This window comes from Lithobates pipiens, unplaced genomic scaffold, assembly GCF_037356315.1.
Source record: "Lithobates pipiens isolate NorthernLeopardFrog02 unplaced genomic scaffold, aLitPip1_a1.2 Scaffold_13, whole genome shotgun sequence".
Taxonomy (NCBI): domain Eukaryota; kingdom Metazoa; phylum Chordata; class Amphibia; order Anura; family Ranidae; genus Lithobates; species Lithobates pipiens.
In genome coordinates, this window is record NW_027507718.1 from 129429069 (window position 1) to 129448760 (window position 19692).

The 19692-nt window shown below is 44.5% G+C and overlaps 1 protein-coding gene across 1 annotated transcript in view; it reads right to left on the minus strand.

The window, feature by feature from the left end:
- Window positions 1-1762: 1762 nt before the first annotated feature.
- Window positions 1763-19692, minus strand: part of LOC143974318 (acetylgalactosaminyl-O-glycosyl-glycoprotein beta-1,3-N-acetylglucosaminyltransferase-like) — a 189712-nt gene continuing 171782 nt past the window's right edge. Inside the window, exon 3 of the mRNA XM_077475556.1 lies at window positions 1763-3018. Coding sequence (XP_077331682.1) covers window positions 1872-3011 — 1140 coding nt within the window. The 5' untranslated portion in view covers window positions 3012-3018 and the 3' untranslated portion in view covers window positions 1763-1871. The remainder of the gene's footprint in view (window positions 3019-19692) is intronic.

Consider the following 19692-nt stretch of genomic DNA (forward strand, 5'->3'; position numbering starts at 1 on the left):
GAGGCTGGGTTCACACTGCTGCGATGCGGGAATGCTGCGAATCCGCTGCGGGTTCCCGCATCGCATGCCTCCCACCTATGCGAACTGCTGGGAGTGTCAGTGAAAAGTTAATGACACGCCCAGATCAGTTCGCATATCGCAGTGCGATCTGCAAACTCGGACAGGAATCAGATCGCATGGTGTGAACACCCATGCGATCCGATTCTGCTGCGGACCAAAAAAAGAGTCCTGTGCAAGTTTGGGCCGGATGCGATGCGAATTCAGCCATGAACTCGCATCGCACAGAGATCGGATGTGATTTGCACTGCAGTGCGGTGCGAATCACATCCAATCTCGTCACCACAGCAGTGTGAACCCAGCCTTAAGGTGTGCAATCCAATTGAATCACCACTTCCCAGTGTTCTTTCCTTCGTGACCATACACTCAGGTGGGCAATGGCCCCTTACCTTATGGTAAGGAGAGAAGCGCTTATAACTGGAGGTCTCTTTAAGATTCTTACAACCAAGTTAGAAAACTTCTCCTTTTAGAGTTTAGATTCAAAACTTCTCCTTCTAGGTTTCTTTAACACTCCAAGGGACCTTGATTGATATAGACAGCAGCAGACTGAATTTTGCAAGCCTGCAATCAATAAAACCCATTGGAATCAATATATAACATTATTCATCATTGGCTTGTAGTGAGACCCCAGTGCTATGTGTACAGCAGATACCCCTTCATCCATGAAGTCAATTAATTGACATATACATAGAATCCCTTCCACTTTTCCTTTCACTCACCGTTTTGAATTATTTCACTTAAACAGACACAATGCTCAAGTGATCTGTCTGTGGTTTAACGCACATATGATATAAGCCCTGCAGGACGTTTATTTTTTGTACATTATAATTTGAATATATGCATTTTTGCGTGCTTTTTTTTAGTTTTTATATATACTGTTTGAAATAATTTCTTTACAATATTTCTTTGCAATCTCACTGATATATACTGCACTTTGCACTTTTCTAATTGCACTGTTTGCACTCACGAGCTAAATTGTATGCATTTGATGAAAAGGCTCTGTAGGACATTTACTATTTTTGACACTATATTTTATTAGTTGATTTTATATGAAAATATTTTGTTTTTTGGATGCTACTACTTATGAAGTCACATTTATTTATTGGGTGTAGTCACTTGATTGAACACTAATTTTGAACTCATTTTATACTTTTTGCTACTGTCATTTATTTATATTTATTCCTTCAAGCACTTGGCACTTTTTTTTCGCACTGACCTTTGTAGGTCTAAAGGTGATGGTGTTGGATGCGCCCACACTTTATATCTTGTTTACATTATCTAGTTTACTTATACAACTTAAGTCACAGTTGACTTTGTAGTGCGTTTACTTTTACATTTTCTTGACTGTTTTAGTCCCATTTTTTGATCACGATCATACTCAACGTACAGTTTCCCTAAGAAGCACTATTATCCACGCTTGTAGTCTAGGCGAAGACACCTCTGTAGTGCGTTTACCATTTTTTCACTTCAATTTTATTTTGATTTTATATTCTCTGTGTGTTTTATTTTTTATTTTTATTTTATTTGTTTGTTTTCACATTACCATTTCGTTATCCAGCTGGCACTTTACACAACTGTATTTTCATTCCACGTGTGAATAGATGTATAACTTACCAGTAGACCCAAAAATATTTTAGACATCTCTATAACATTGATAAGGGATTATATACTTTCTTGCTCTATACCATCCCGCCTATGAGCCAGGAAGATAGGGATTTAACCTCTTTTAACCAGTATTCTAAATTAGAACAGCACGACACCATCTCACCCTCTTGTTACAAACGGTATATGGCTTAAAAATCTTCCAAAGTCCGTTACTGGCCTACAGATATAGAGAGCTTCTGTCCACAGTTGAGATGAGGATCTTGTATAGCTTTCCACATGACCAGCATCTGATATGGCACAAAACGGTGTACCATTAGAAGTTCTTTATAATAGCATGGGTCAAAAGAGTCTAATGTGTTAGATGGCACACGCACTCCTCCTGTCCTCATTCCTATGTGAGAGGCTGGGGCTAAGCCAGCCTTTTCCAGACACATGCCAAGATAAACATCATCAATAGGAATTAGTGGAATTTCCAAAGATTTATTGTAAATGACAAGAGCAGTGTATCTGGATAGAAGAATGCCCCCACCAGCACAATACATTGGGTAGGAATTGGAGCTGGTTATCTGTACGGGCACATAATATTTGCTACCAGAATCACGATCAGGTTTAACATTGGTTACCAGCTGTCCAACAAAGAGGTGATCATCTGCCTTCAGTCCACGTAGATAGGTGACAACATTGAAGGTGTTCACAAATACATCATCATCCCCATTAAAAATAAAATGAGCTCCTGGGCAATTATCCTCTAACCACTGGTGGAAGAGGAACTGTTTCAATGTCAGGTTGAAAAAAGTGTCATGGAAGTTCCACTGTAAAATATCATCATAGGTTTTACTTTCAATTTTGAGAAGCTGCCTGAAATGTTTATCCTCATTCGTATTTTTGGAAGTTCCAGAAAGAAAAATCCTTCTGACATGGGCACCGTTATAACTGTTTTCCTCCCCCCAAGTCTGGCGAATGATAGCCCTCCTTTCATAATTCCCAGGGGAAGTTTTTATGGCAAGAAGCAGAAATACCCCCATAGATTCAGCTCTTCCACCACACGTCTGTGGTGCGTTAAGGATCTGTGGAAAGCTTTTGCAGTGTTTATATCTCAAGAAGTCTTTAATGTGTTCAGGTAGTTTGGAAAATCCATTAATACTGTTCACTGAGGAGTTCTCCACACAGCGCGTGATCAGCTCAAGTTTTCTTATGATTGCAGGTTCATAGGTAACACGAAGAGCAAGAACAGGCCGATTTTCAGTCTCTTCTATTTCATCTTTACTTTCTTGCATAATAAACAAGAGACCAACAAACCCCACGCACAGCAGTAGTATGCTTCCCACTTTGACAATAGACCACCTCATGCTGACTCTGTAAAAAAAAAAAAAAGTGTAAGAAAAACTGTTTTTCTCAACAAATGCAATGCAATATTTCATAAATCAGTTTTTTAAAGCTGTATTTGTGCAAAGAGCGAACCCATGAAAAAGTGCAATTTTAGTGTTTAATAAACGCTGCAGAGTCTCTGAGTCAAAAAAAAGTAGCATGTAAAAAGTGCAAACACATACACTATATTGAACTTTAACCACTTACAGACCGCCCGCCATCGTTATACGTCGGTACTTTGAAGAGGGATATCCTTGTTATGGCAGCTACTTCAGCAGGTGGCCTGCTTTCAGATAAAAGCGGTCTCTGAGGCGGATTCACCTCAAGATCACTAATCGGCGGCGGGAAAGGGCCCCCCCCCCCGCCGCTTACCAGAGCCGACAGGCGGAGGCGATCAGGTCCTGTCACGTCACGGGGAAGATGGCCCCCACTTGTCTCCATACCACTGCATGGCAGAAGTGACGTCAAAACATCACTTCTTCCCATAGCTCTTAAGAGAATTTTTTTTTTTTAAATGACATTTAATTTAAATTTTTTTTTTAATTGCATTTTAGTGTAAATATGAGATCTGAGGTCTTTTGACCCCAGATCTCATATTTAAGAGGTCCTGTCATGCTTTTTTTTTCTATTACAATGGATGTTTACATTAAAGTGTCACTTTTGTTCCTATTTTTTTTTAAAGAACAGTGTAAAAATAAAAAGGTAAAATAATTGAGAAAAAAAATATATATATTTTTAAACGCGCTCCGTCCCGCCGAGCTCGCATGCAGAAGAGAACACATGATACATGAGCAGCCGCCGCATATGTAAATGGTATTCAAACCACATATGTGAAGCATTGCCACGATCGTTAGAGCGAGAGCAATAATTCTAGCTCTAGACCTCCTCTGTAACTCAAAAAATGCAACCTTTTGATTTTTTTAATTGTCGCCTATGGCAATTCTTATGGGTGTCTCACACCTGAGACATTGTAACACTAATGAATCACGTGACACTGGGGAGGGAAAATGGCTAATTGGAACCAATTTGGACATTTTCACTTAGGGGTGTACTCACTTTTGTTGTCAGCTTTTTTAGTCAGTAATGGCTGTGTGTTGAGTTATTAATTATTAGTAATTATTGCTCCCACATTTGATTTCTTCCCACCAAGCTGCTTGCCTATTGCAGATTCAGTCTTCCCAGGCTGGTGCAGGTCTACAATTTTGTTTCTGGTGTCCTTTGACAGCTCTTTGGTCTTCACCATAGTGGAGATTGGAGTGTGACTGTTTGAGGTTGTGGACAGGTGTCTTTTATACTGACAACAAGTTCAAACAGGTGCCCTCAATACAGGTAATGAGTGGAGGACAGATGAGCCTCTTAAGAAGATACAGGTCTGTGAGAACCAGAAATCTTGCTTGTTTGTAGGTGACCAAATAATTATTTTCCACCTTAATTTGCAAATACATTCTTTCAAAAATCAGACAATGTGATTGTCTTGATTTGTTTCCATATATATATATATATATATATATATATATATATATATATATATATATATATATATATATATGTATATATATATATATATATATATATACATGCTGGCTTATAATATATTCTATTTCCTAAATCATTATAATGTTTTAATCAGTTTTTAATCATTTCTCCATAGACATACTATTGTCAGACTATTATGACTCTACTGGTCATCTGATGTAAGTACTGTAGCTTTATAAGTTAATCAATTAGATGCTATATACACTGCCCTGCCACTGTACTAAGTCAGTTTCCATGGTTACCCGTTGTGCAAGCCTTTTAGTACCTCTTCCATGTATGGTATATAATAACCCACTCAAAGATGGCCACCAGCAAAGCCTGAGGAAGGAGCATGCATGAATGTGTGCACCACCCGCTGACATTGTACCCGGAAGTGACATCGCCGCTGTGTACTGCCGATTCTCGATCCAGCTATCTGGAAGCATTGGATCGTGGCCAGATCACAGACCTCTACCATCAGCCAGTGACGCCAGGCATCACCCCGGGACAATCAGGATGATTACTAGGCACACAATGCTGGAAAATATTGCTCGTTTGTGAGTGTTTCTATGTTCTTTTTATTATTTAAATACTAAACCTGCTAACCTTCTCCCCCAAAAAAGGGGCGAGAACAAGAGTCTATAATTCTGTGTAATTAAACACTAATATCCATATAACATTGCTTACCGAGTAATGGTAGCGTCACTCTAGTCAAAAAAATTGCATATTTAACAAAAAATGATAGTAAGAGACCAGAAGCCCAAACGAGTGACACAGCATACAATGTATGGGAAAGTAGAAAATTATATAGAACATGTATTGATGAATAAAATTCCATAAACCTCCACAATGGGAGATAATGTTTAAGACACTAATAACATGACATATCTCTAGAGACTACTGTGTCATATAGTCTCCAGATATGGCAAGACACAGCACTATACATTTACAAATATTGGCAGAGCTATAAACTCCAATGATATAGTAAAATACCAAAGTAATAATCATGCAGTGCAATCAAATCAATATAGAATTAATATAGAAAAGTCCATAATATGTTGCAGCTAAATATCCATGAGATTGTCCAAAATAGGTTCAATTCCTGCTTGTGAGATGATAGACTGTCACCAACACCACCACACATGAATAGGCAGAAGAGTACTCACATCCCCCTTTAAATTAAACTCTTAGGGCCGGTTCACACAGCGAGGCGCGGCGAGGCGTCTCCGACTTACCTCGCCGCGACCTGCGGGGAGCTCAGCGGCGACTTGCAGAGGACTTCTGTATAGAAGTCAATGCAAGTCGCCCCCGAAGTCGCCCCGAAGTAGTACAGGAACCTTTTTTCTGAGTCGGAGCGACTCGAGTCGCTCCTCTCAGAACGGTTCCATTGTACAGAACGGGGGCGACTTGCGGGAGCGAGGCGAGGCGAGCCGTGTCGCCTCGCCTCGCCTCGCTGTGTGAACCGGCCCTTACCAGATCTGACAAATTTATAGGCAGATAAAGCACGCTCCCAGCCAACCTACCATCCACCAGATATGTTTATTTTTTCCGTGCACAAGCAAATTAAAATAAACAAACAAAAAAATGTAAACTGCCCGTTAACTAGTGTGTGATGTTTGGAATTCCACACCATAATATTATTGAATAATTACATACCATTGTATGTATTTGAAGAGTTAATAGAATCAGCCAAATTAAAGTAGTTGTCTTTTTTAGAAGTTTACCTACAGGTAAGAATATAATAAGGCTTACCTGTAGGTAAAAAAAAATCTCCTAAACCTGTATGGTTTAGGAGATATTTCCTTCGCAGTGGCGCATGCGCACAGGGGCTTCTTGGCTGAAAGTCCGGCAGACGCCGGACCCTGCCGGAAAGAGATCTCCCGCACGCATATGTGGGAGTGACGATATTGCGGCTCCGGCTACTCACAGCGCCGGATACCCGGAAGACACGCCGGGGGAACATGTCAGCTCCCTCGGCGTGGTTCGGGCGAGATGTCAGGGCCTCTTTCTAAGGTAAGTATTTCATAATGAGCTAGTATGTGGTGCATACTAGCTCATTATGACTTTTCCCTTGCAGGTCAGAAAAAATAAAACGCTTCAGCGGGTTTACTACCGCTTTAAGGTGCACTGGCTAATTGGCATTCACCTATTTTCAGCATATGCTACTTTGACAAATTGGCTAATAGTGATTCTCCTTTTTCCACCAATGCAATCTTTTAGGATCAAAAAAGGGGGGGTGTTTTATGTGGCGCTACCTATAATAAAGCGACCTGTGTCTACTCAAAAACCATAAATAATAATAATAACGCAATATATAATAATACAGTACATACAAATGTGCAAATAGTGCCAGATAATAAAGTGCATAAAAGTATCCGTATTAAAGTGCAAGGAAATGTATATCAATATACTAAGTGACATCAAGCACTCAATCCATGCGAATAGTGCAAACTAGTGTACAAAGCAAGAATGAGCATGCCAAAATGGAAATAAATGTTCAAAGATCAAAAATAGAACAATAAAAATGTATATATATCCAGTGAAAAGTGTAAATAAAACAAAGTCCACTCAAATGATGTGCAATCCGTCCAAACGGCTAATATTAAACCGTGCAATGTGAGTAAATGAAGTGCAATCTACATCCTTCTTCCAGGCTTCAGTGCTTAACGTGCACCACTTATTTTCCCCAGCCTCTCACCTCAAATAAAGGTCCCTATGGACCGGATGCCGCTTAGGGGGTGGTTGGTAGAACAGTCTTCCACCTCTTAACAGTACACCTCTGGGACCCAGACTCAGTTCATCCACTATCAGCACTCCGGTTTCATAAACAAAAGAGTAAGGGGGCCGCCAATGTGTAGTACCGTTAAAACACTTTATTGATAAAAAATATCCACACTTACATTAAAAATCGAAATACAGATGTAAACGCTGATGCTTCCGGTCTCGGCCGAGAAAATCACGTGATATGTGACGCAACACGTCAGGGAGGAGTCTATGTGTCGATCGTCACTTCTGGTCGCGACTGAGACCGGAAGCATCAGTGTTTATATCTGTATTTCGATTTTTAATGTAAGTGTGGATATTTTTTATTAATAAAGTGTTTTAACGGTACTACACAATGAGATCAACGATTAGAAGGTCAGCACATGCTCCCAATCCATGTTAACATGGTTAGACAGGAATACACACACAAAATTTACAGCATGGCCACATAAACCCACTTTTGATGGGAAAAAATGCACATGACTTTCAGCAAATAGCCCTAGTTGGGCATTTGTCAATAGGCACAATATCATTCCTTCTCCACAGCAAAAAACCTGACCTTCTCAGGCCAACCCCCCCCCCCCCCCTGCAGCCCTTTATATAAGATATTGTATTGTTAGCACACTGACACACGCCCACCAGTATCTTTCAATCTGTCTCTTTGTGTATGTCTAAATTGATTGTACCTGATGAGCAGGAACACATAATACTATTTGCAACTGCATTAGCACTTGACTATGTGCATCAAATTTCCAACTACAGCCCAAAGATAAAAGTCCAAAATGTAACTGGGTTGTGGTGAGAAACCCACACAGGGAGAACATATAAACTTCAACACAAGCATTAGCATGTTGGGGAATTGAACCAGCAACCCCAGTGCAGCTAGACAGAATTGCTATCCATTTAGCCAGTGGGCAGCCTCATACATATTTGCTGCATCTCTGTGGTGTGAACCAGCCCTAAGTCCATAGCCATGCTCAGTGTCACAGGCAATATGCAATATATTGGCCTAAGTATTGGGATGCCAATATATTGGCCTAAGTATGAACTGTAATGGCATCCAAGTCTTAGTCCCTAGGGTTCAACATTGAGTTGGCCCACCCTTTGCAGCTATAACAGCTTCAACTCTTCTTGGAAAGCTGTCCACAAGGTTTAGGAGTGTGTCTATGGGAATGTTTGACCATTCTCCCAGAAGTGCATTTGTGGGGTCAGACACTGATGTTGGATGAGAAGGCCTGGCTTTCAGTCTCCTCTCAAATTCATCCCCAAGGTGTTCTGTTGTGGCCAGGAATCCGTGTCTTTAAGGACCTTGTTTGTGCACTGGTCCAAATCATTTGGTGGAGGAGGGATTATGATGTGGGGTTGTTTTTCAGGGGTTGGCCTCTGAGTTCCAGTGAAGGGAACACTTTAGGCGTTAGTATACCAAGACATTTTGGACAATTTCCTGCTCCCAACTTTGTGGGAACAGTTTGGGGATGGCCACTTCCTCTACTAACATGACTGTGCACCAATGCACAAAGCAAGGCCCATAAAGACATGGGTGAGGGAGTTTGGGGTGGAGAAACTTGACTGCCCTGCACAGAGTCCTGACCTCAATGCAATAGAACACCTTTTCGCTGAATTAGAGCAGAGACTGCGAGCTAGGCCTTCTCATCCAATATCAGTGCCTGGCCTCACAAATGGAATTCTGGAAGAATGGTCTAACATTTCCATAGACACACACTAAACCTTGTGGACAGCCTTCCCAGCTGCTGTTATAGCTGCAAAGGGTGGGCCAAATCAAATTTTAACCCTACAGACTAAAGGCCCATACAACAAACATGGGCAATTATTAGGGCAGCACAGTGGTGTAGTGGTTAGCACTCTCATCCTAGCAGTAAGAAGGGTTGCTGGTTCAAATCCCAACCATGACACTACCTGCCTGGAATTTGCATGCTCTCCCTGTGCCTGTGTGGGTTTCCTCCGGGTACTCTGGTTTCCTCCCATAATCCAAAGACATGAAGGTAGGTTAATTGGCTTATGTGCAAAATTGGCCCTAGTATATGAATGGGGACCTAGGATTGTGGGCTCCTTGAGGGTAGGGACTGGTGTGAGTGTGCAGGGATGGGGACAGTTGTAGACACTCACTCAGGATGGACTGGTGTCTTTATTCAACCTTACTAACTATGAAATTAGCTGTTTTGGAGCAACATCCGACCGTGTGTACGCTCCATAAGGACAAACTTTTTTGGTTTTCATCTGACTTTTGTTGGCTGTGCGAACGGACAAACTTTCTGGAAACAAAAGTCCGATGGAGCAAAGTCTGATCGTGTGTATGCAATACAAGTTCAGGGCTGACGCCCTTTGTACAAAAATCCAAGGGAAAGTTTGTACAAAGTCCTATCGTGTGTATGAGGCTTAAGACTGGGCTGCCATTAAGGTTCATGTGTGTGTAAAGGCTACACGTAAATACTACATTTCCACATGGTTTTAGGACCTGAGTCAGGAGTTATGTTGAACAACAAAGGGAGATGAGACAACTTCTCTACAAGCAGCATGCTTTGGATTTGAACACAGACCCTCAGAAATGCTAAGCAGAGGTTCTAACCCCTAAGCCACAGAGCCACCACACGTGAAAACCTCCTATACATAAATACACATATACTGCATTTTGGACATATAGGTAGTGGAATTACATTACTCAAGAGTTCTTCTTCTTGATTTATTCTGTGATATTTGCTGAGTGAGTGTAGAATATTGATGTTACCCTTTAATTTTTGGGAATTACATTTTGATTTCTGATGTTATGATCATTTGGAAATAATAAAAAAACACACACAATTGTGACTCATTTTGAATTTGCATCAGCAATGGAATTGTTTGTGCTTTGTAAAGCCACCTGTGTCAGGTTGGGAAAGATTTGGTTGTAAGATGGAGAGTAACAAGTGAAAGTGACAGTGAAAAATATATTTTCCCAAACCATCAAAACATTCTAGCATTCTTAAAAACAAAATAGATGAGAAAAAAAAATAGAAGTAGCAACATTGTTACAAGGAATATTTATTTCAGAAAAAGCTGTTTGCAGGTCTGAGCATGCTCAGTTGTGTTGTCACCTAGTGGTACAAAAACAGGGAATTCATCTCTTCTCAGACTTTTAAAGATATTTCAGTGTAGAAATCATTTCTTAACACAGTTTAAAAGCAGATTATCTTTAAATATTATACTGCATATTTCAGTACCATTTAGGCAATTATATCATTCTCTAAACATTATTTCCATGTGCACTACTCCAGGTTTTAGCATAGTAAGGGTTTCGGCACTATTTGTTTTCAGTAAACTATAGTAAACTTGATTTTGGGAGTATTTTTTTTTTTTTACCAGCACTATAGTGAATACCATTTTAGTGCTATAGTAAATGACCCCCTTGTGTTCCTGCTAATTGGGAACATTGATCTCTGTCTTCATCCAGTCAGAGCAACCCCCACACAGTTAGCAAGCACCAGTTAGGCACACATTTAACCCTTTGATCACCCCTGATGTTAAACCTTTCCCTGCCATTAGTACATTAACAGTGCATATTTGTTAGCAAGTGTCAAAAGTGTCTGTTAGGTGTCCAATCTGTCCACCGCAATACCGCAGTTCCACAAATAAAATAAAAAAATTGCTGATCGCCACCATTAGTAGTAGATAAATAAATAAAAATGCCATAAAAAAATTCCATAGTCTGTAGATGTGATAACTTTTGCAAAAGCCAATTGTGACGGAACCGATCCCACACTCCGATTGAGTGCTTCCGTCAGTATACCACTTCCTAAGTCTGAATATAGAGATCAGATATTCCAACCGCTCACAAGCACAAAGCAAGACGACACTTGCTTAACTGCTCAACATGGACTCCTTTATTAGAACCAAAATGACAAGTATTTATAATACAGTAGAAGACTAAAACCTAACCTAATTAGCATGAGCTAATTATCTAATCATTGACTCAGACTAGTTGTCTGAGAGAGAGGACTTTTCAGGGTTTGTCTCCTAGCTCACTGATTGACTATTCAATACACATTACCATAAACATAAACACAGGGTTAATTAGCACAAACAACAATATTTTGAATACTCCTACAAGCCAGACTAGACTCATTTACACAACACACAACTGGCTGGAGTTCATGACATTAGCATCTGACAGTGTGTGTCCCAACAGCATGATGCAACACACATTATATATACATATATACAGCATTGAATCTGACTAGCACAGATTATAGTGGGGTTCTCATTCACCCTGTGCCTCTTAAAATCCAGGGCCCATAATCGATCGGCAAGAGGCTGGCATTCAGTCCTCTCCAAAAACCTGTGACCCGGCTAGGTCTGTCACACCAATCAATATATGCTTATTGGGATTTTTTACCAGAAATATATAGCAGAATACATATTGGCCAAAATTGATGAAGAAATTCTATTTAAAAAAAAAATTTATTGGATATGTTTTATAGCAGAAAGTAAAAAATAGGTTTTTCTTGTTCATACATCACAGGACACAGAGGCATAGCAATTATTTGGTGATGGTTAGATAGTCACCTTCAGGTGATTGGACACTGGCAACCCTAATTACAAGTGAGTTCCTTCCTTATATAACCCCTCCCATATGGAGAGTACCTCAGTTTTTTTCGCCAGTGTCTGGTTACGTTTAAGATATGCTAAGAAGAAAGCTCTGCTTTATGGTCTCTGCGAAGGCCTAGGAGTAAGGATGAGCTTGGTGTTTGGGTTGAACACCGGCTGTTCGCCCGTTCAGCGAAGCCAGAACTCTGTGGGCCGCTTGCGCCAAATTTGTGTGGCGCCCACAGCCCACAATGCACTGAGCCAAATTTTTCAGCCCCTGTTTAACAGGGGTGTGTAATTACAATTTTTGATGCAATGCTTTGCAGCAGGGCTCATTCCTGCACTCCAAATAGAGTATATGGGAGAGGTTGCAGTGTCATGGCACCAGCACCAGTGCCTAAGGCCCAATTTTTCAGCCCCTGTTTAACAGGGGCATGTAATACAATTTTTGATGTAATGATTTGCAGCAGGGCTCATTCCTGCACTCCAACTAGAGTATCTGGGAGAGGTTGCAGTGTTGTGGCACCAGCAAGCAGTGCCTAGGGCCCAATTTTTCAGCCCCTGTTTAACAGGGGCATGTAATTATAGCGCCGGCCAGCGCCACCCCCCTCCTGAGCCGTACCAGGCCGCGTGCCCTCAACATGGGGGGTGCCTTGGGGAAGGGGGGGCCGCGTGGCCCCCCACTCCAAAGCACCTTGTCCCCATGTTGATGAGGTCAAAGGCCTCTTCCCGACAACCCTGGCCGTTGGTTGTCGGGGTCTGCGGGCAGCGGGCTTATCGGAATCCGGGAGCCCCCTTTAATAAAGAGGCCCCTGGATACCGGCCCCCCACCCTATATGAATGAGTATGGGGTACAACGTACCCCTACCCATTCACCTGTGAAAAAAAGTACAAAAAAACACAACATAGAGTTAAAATAGTTTATTGCACAGCTCCGGGGGTCTTCCGTCTTCGGGGGTCTTCTCACCGGACTCCTCCACTATCTTCTGCTAGCTCTTTTACTAGCGGAGGAGCCCGGCATTCTTCTTCGCCGCGCTCTCTTCTTCCGACTTCGGGGGTCTTGTCCCCCACTTTGGTTCTTCTTGCCGGGCCACCGCTTGTAAAAGAGCCAGAAGAAGGCGCGGTCTTCTGTCGCCGCTGCCATCGCCGCGTCTTCTGTTCTTCTCTTCTGGAGATGTTGCCTCGCCGCTGTCACCGCTTACTATGACAGAGCACACGGCGTGCGGCGAGTTATATAGATGATGCTGGGACTGTGACATCATAATGGGCGGGGACATCATCCGGTGATGTCCCTATATAAGATGCCGTGCAGCGCGTCCCTGCCATTTTGAGCGGAGGCAGCGATGAGGCAACATCTGAAGAGAAGAAGAGAAGAATGGAAGACAGCGACAGCGGCGACAGAAGACCGGGCCACCGCCTCTAAAAGAGCTAGAAGAAGGCGCGGTGGCCCGGCAAGAAGAACCGAAGAGGAGGACAAGACCCCCGAAGTCGGAAGAAGAGGGCGGTGGAGAAGAAGAATGCCGGGCTCCTCCGCTAGTAAAAGAGCTAGCAGAAGATAGCGGAGGAGTCCGGCAAGAAGACCCCCGAAGACGGAAGACCCCGGAGCTGTGCAATAAACTATTTTAACCCTGTGTTGTGGTTTTTTTGTACTTTTTTTCACAGGTGAATGGGTAGGGGTACGTTGTACCCCATACTCATTCACATAGGGTGGGGGGCCGGTATCCGGGGGCCCGGATATTAAAGGAGGCTCCCAGATTCCGATAAGCCCCCCGCCCACAGACCCCAACAACCAACGGCCAGGGTTGTCGGGAAGAGGCCCTTGTCCTCATCAACATGGGGACAAGGTGCATTGGGGTGGGGGGCCATGCGGCCCCCCCTTCCCCAAGGCTCACCCCATGTTGAGGGCATGTGGCCTGGTACGGCTCAGGAGGGGGGGGCGCTGGCTCGTCCCCACCCCCTTCCCTGGCCGGCCGGTAGTGTGCTCGGATAAGGGTCTGGTATGGATCTGGGGGGGACCCCCACGCCGTTTTTTCGGCGTAGGGGGTTTCCCTTAGAATCCATACCAGACCTAAGGGCCTGGTATGCTCTCGGAGGGGGAACCCACGCCAAATTTTTTTCTTTTTTTCTCTCTTGAGAGCTGATAATTCTGTCAGAGTCGCCTCCGTATAGACGGAGATCCGACTTGGAGGCGACCTCCATTGAAATCAATGGGTACCGGTCGCCTACAAGTCGGATTGAAGTAGTACAGGAACCTTTTCTGAAGTCGGAGCGACTTCAGTAGCGTGCATTAAGACGGCTCTCATTCACTTACATTGATTTTTACATGTTGTCCGACCTGAGGCGACTAGGGGCGACCTGAAGTTGGATCTGAGTCGCCCCTGTGTGAACCGGCTCTGAGAATTGTAGCTGCAATCTTTTACAGATATTCAGGCTGTGTATAACTTACCCTCAGCCTAGACGGTCAGTACCTGTGCCTCCTGCTTGGTTTTTTTCTTAAAATTCCCACAAAGCTTCTTGTAACTTGTCCGTCGTCACTACAAGGTGTGAAATTTCCAAAAAATCCTCATGCAGGTGCTTGCTTATAAACTAGCCAAATGCTGAGATGCCTAAAGCTGCGTACACACGTAGCCGTTTGTCCGACGTACTTAGTCTGGCGGACTTCCCGCCAGACTGTCCGTCGGACTTTCCGAACGGGCTACTTGCCCACACATGGCACTTTTTCAGCGGACTAATACGGCGTACTAAGTACTAAGTCCGCCGTACTAGCCGCCCTACTTTTGAAATGAACGGACTCGCCCACACACGCGGAGGAAAGTCTGCTAATTTCGAGCGCGTCTCCAGGATGAGGACAAGGGCCTCTTCCCGACAACACTGGCCGTTGGCTGTCGGAGTCTGCGGGCGGGGGGCTTATCGGAATCCGGGAGCCCCCTTTAATAAGGGGGCCCCCGGATCCCGGCCCCCCACCCTATGTGAATGAGTATGGGGTACAATGTACCCCTACCCATTCACCTGTAAAATAAAGTACAAAAAAAAACACAACACACAAGATAAAATAATTTATTGCACAGCTCCGGGGGTCTTCCGTCTTCGGGGGGTCTTCTCGCCGGACTCCTCTATCTTCTTGTAGCTCTTTTACTAGCGGAGGAGCCCGGCATTCTTCTTCGTCGCCGCGGCCTCTTCTTCCAACTTCGGGGGTCTTGTCCCCTTCTTCGGTTCTTTTGCCGGGCCACCGCGCCTTCTTATAGCTCTTTTACAGGCGGTGGCCTGGTCTTCTGTCGCCGTTCACATGGTGACCCCGCCCCCTTACGATGTCACAGTCCCGGAGGATGCTGGGACTGTCGCCATGTGACACCAACCCATGTGACATCAACCCATGTGACACCGCCCCTTGTCCCTATATAAGTGGCAGCGCAGCGCGTCCCTGGCATTGCGGCCGGAGAGAACGTCGAGTCAACATCTCCAGGAGAAGAAGGAGAAGAAGAAGAAAAAGAAGAACGGAAGGCGGCGGCGGCGACAGAAGAACCGAAGAGGGGGACAAGACCCCCGAAGTCGGAAGAAGAGGCCGCGGCGACGAAGAAGAATGCCAGGCTCCTCCGCTAGTAAAAGAGCTACAAGAAGATAGCGGAGGAGTCCGGCGAGAAGACCCCCGAAGACGGAAGACCCCCGGAGCTGTGCAATAAATTATTTTATCTTGTGTGTTGTGGTTTTTTTTTGTACTTTATTTTACAGGTGAATGGGTAGGGGTACATTGTACCCCATACTCATTCACATAGGGTGGGGGGCCGGGATCCGGGGGCCCCCTTATTAAAGGGGGCTCCCGGATTCCGATAAGCCCCCCGCCCGCAGACCCCGAAACCAACGGCCAGGGTTGTCGGGAAGAGGCCCTTGTCCTCATCAACATGGGGACAAGGTGCTTTGGGTCCCCAAGGCACCCCCCATGTTGAGGGCACGCGGCCTGGTACGGCTCAGGAGGGGGGGGGGCGCTCGCTCGCCGGGTAGCGTGCTCGGACAAGGGTCTGTTGTGGACTTTGGGGGGACCCCCACGCCGATTTTTTTCGGCGTTGGGGTTCCCCTTTAAGTCCATACCAGGTGGTGGGGCCAGCGGCATCTCCTTCGCGGGTGTCCCGCCTACCTGGAGACCCACTCGAAATGAGCGGACTTTTCTCCGGGCGGGAAAAGTCCGCTCATTTCAAAAGTACGGCGGGCTGGCACACACACGGCCGGATTGTCCGCCGAAATGCGAGTCCGGCGGGAAGATTGGAGTGCAAAACTTCTTTCTAAGTCCGCCGTACTTTCGGGTCAAAAAATATGCCGGAGGCTACACACGGGGGGATTGTCTGGCGGACTTGAGTTTGCCGGACTTTTCCACCCGCTTGTTTGATCGTGTGTACGCGGCATAAGGCCACATCAACCTGAGAAAGCCCACTCTCATCTGATCTCAGAAGCTAAGCAGGAGCAGGCCTGGTTAGTACATGTATGGGAGATCACCTGGGTTACCAAGTGCTGCACACGGTTCTGGGCACATTGTTGCTAGCGCTAGACGCATGAGTGTGGGAACGCACATCAAGAGGAGGACAAACTTTTTTTTTTGCTGTTTGTGGGACTTACATAGTAGCATGAGAATGTGCTTAAAAAATCACATGAATGCCTAAAATTGCATAATTGCCTAAAAAATGCATAAATGCCTGTTTGCGTAAGGATACGGCGTCGCACAAGAGTGCTTAACCTTACAAGAGTCCTTGTTTGCCCGGGGATACCTGCTCACGCATAAAGGCTTTTTTTCACAGAAATGCCTAAATCATACAAATGCTTGGATGCATAATGTTGCGGGGTCACACAAGGGTGTTTGACCTCTCAGAAGTCCTTGATTACCCAAGGATACTTTGTCATCCGGAGAGGCTTGTTTTACAGAAATGCCTAAAAAACACATTGAGATGCAAGAGTCCTTGATTACGCAAGGATACTTGGTCACGTGGAGAAGCTAATTTTTTTCCAAAAGATGCTTAACCTCCCTGGTGGTAATCCCGAGTCTGGCTCGGGTTGGGATTTTACTAACAGGAGCAGTAACCCCGAGCCAGACTCGGGATTGCATCGCTGGATGCAGGGAGGACACAGGAAGAGTTACTTACCTTGTCCCCTGGATCCAGCGATGTCCTCCGCGCTGTGTGATCGAGCTGTCCTCCACTCAATTCACAGTGCCGAATGCCGCCGAGCTCCGTTCCCTGCGACATTACGGCGCACGGGAGCGGAGAACGGCAGCAAATTCAAAAAAGTAAAAAGACACAAAACACACACAGCACTGTAATCTTACAGATTACAGTACTGTATTAAAAAATACACACCCCCTTTGTCCCTAGTGGTTTCTGCAGTGCCCTGCATGCACTTTTCTATTATAAATACTGTTTTTTTTGCCTGAAATTTGGAGATTGTCCATAGCAACCAAAAAGTGTCCCCTTTTCAGTGTTTTAGGATTTGATTACATTATTGAATAATTTTTATTATTATTTATTATAATATAAACTTTATCATACCCGGGAGGTCTGCTAGACTCTGGTTTGAACAGATTTAAGAGAGTTATTCCTAAGAATTACAGGACTACAATATAAAACGCCAAATTTCCATGCAAAATAATTGTACCGCTTTCAGCACCTAAAACCAGACTGAATCATACCGCCAGGGAGGTTAAATCGCATAAGGATGCTTGATTGCATAAAGATGCTGTATCGCACAATCGTGCTTGATCACACGAGGATCCTTGATCTCACAAGGGTACTTGTCCGCACAGTAGTGCTTATAATGTGCAGAATGTTTGGTCTCATAAAAGATGCTGAATCGCATAAGAATGCATGGTCACCTAGATTTGGTATGGTTGCATAACAAGGCATTTTTTTTTTTTGGCCTCCTTTAATTATACAGGGGGAAGAATCCTTGGCATCAATAGACATCAAAGATGCATATTTACATGTGCCGATATTTCTTACTCGCCAAAGGTTTCTAAGGTTTGCGGTGGATCAGCAACACTTCAATTGTGGCCCTACCTTTCGGTCTTGCTACATCCCCTCAATTGTTCACAAAGGTTCTAGTTCTGCCCTTGGCAAATCTAAGGATTCAGGGCATAACAGTGACAGCTTATCTGGACCATTTGCTACTCATAGAGCAATCCATAGAACGCCTAGACCACAATGTGTTCAGCATGGTAAGATACTTGGAATACCTAGATTGGGTTCTCAACCTAGTAAAATCTTCCTTGCAACCTCTAAGAAGGTTGGAATATTTGAGCATGGCCATAGATACCGCTCAAGGCAGGGTGTTTTTACCTGGATCAAAGGCTGAAGCCATAAAGGTTCTGGTCCGGCTAGTCATAGCAAAGAGGAATCCCTCCATTCAGCTATGTATGAGACTTCTAGGAGAGCCTGGATAGCTCAATCAGTAGAGCATCAGACTTTTAATCAGAGGGTCCAAGGTTCAGGTCCCTGTTCGGGAGGTGCCTTTCACCTACCTATGAGGCCCTTAAGCTGCCAATAGGGCAGTCTTTAAGTCTTTCGAGGCCATTCCTTATGCCCAGTTTCACTCAAGGCCTTTGCAAAGAAGCATCCTCTCTGCATAGAACAAGAGGGTTCAGGCCTGGGATCTTCCAATTATGCCTATCACTAGGGGTACGCCAGAGCCTCAATTGGTGGTTACTGCCCGAGAATCTCCTAAAAGGAAGATCCCTTCTTCCACATACTTGGAAGAACATAACCACAGGTGCCAGCCTGATTGGCTGGCTGGGGAGTAGTTCTGGAAGAAGCATGCACCCAGGGAAGATGGTCCACAGCCGAAAACATGCTTGAGATCTGGGCAATTTATCTAGCCCTCAAAGTCTAGTCTTTCAGACTACAGGGTTATCCTGTCTGGATACAGCCCGATAATGCCACAGAGGTGAATCACATTTTTCTGTGGGGAGAAAGGCATAATCCTTGCCTATCTGTGGTCTTTAGTCCAGGGGTGTAAAATTGGCAGGCGGGTTTTCTAAGCCACCAGTAGATGTGTGCAGGAGAATGGTCACTACACCCAGACATATTCAGGGGAATGCCCCAGATGTAGACCTGTTCACGTTCAGATTCAATAGATTCAATAGATTCAAGTCAGTCATTCTAGTGGCCCCGACTTGGCCCAGACAACATTGGTATGCAGAGATTGTAAAGATGACAGTAGGCAAACCCTGGGTTCTTGCGCTACGGCCAGATCTACTCTTGCAAGGTCCAATATTCCACCCGGCCTTACGAAGTCTGAATTGAAGGTTTGGCTACTGAGACCTACATTCCAAAAGGCCGTGGGCTCCTGGAATCAGTCCTTTCCTCTCTGGTTAATGGCAGGAAGCTGGCCTCCAGGCTAATTTATTACAGAATCTGGAAAGCATGTTTCCTGGTGTGAATCCAAGGGGTGGCATCCAAGAAAGTATGCCATTAACAGGATTCTTGCCTTTCTTCAGTTAGGCATAGAAATTAAAGAGGGATTCCACCAAAAAAAAATATTAAAAGCCAGCAGCTATAAATACTACAGCTGCTGACTTTTAATAAATGGACACTCACCTGTCCCGGGTTCCAGCGATGCCGGCAGCCGAGGCCGATCGATCGCTCGGCTCTCGGCTGCTGCAGTCACTATTCTAGGTGAGGGAATCAGGAAGTGAAGCGAATCGGCTTCACTACCCGGTTCCCTACTGCGCATGCGCGAGCCGCGCCGCGCAATACGAAATCTCCGCGCTGTCACTGGGACCCGTGTGTGTCCCAGCAGTCAGCGCGGCAGGGCAGGAAATGGCGT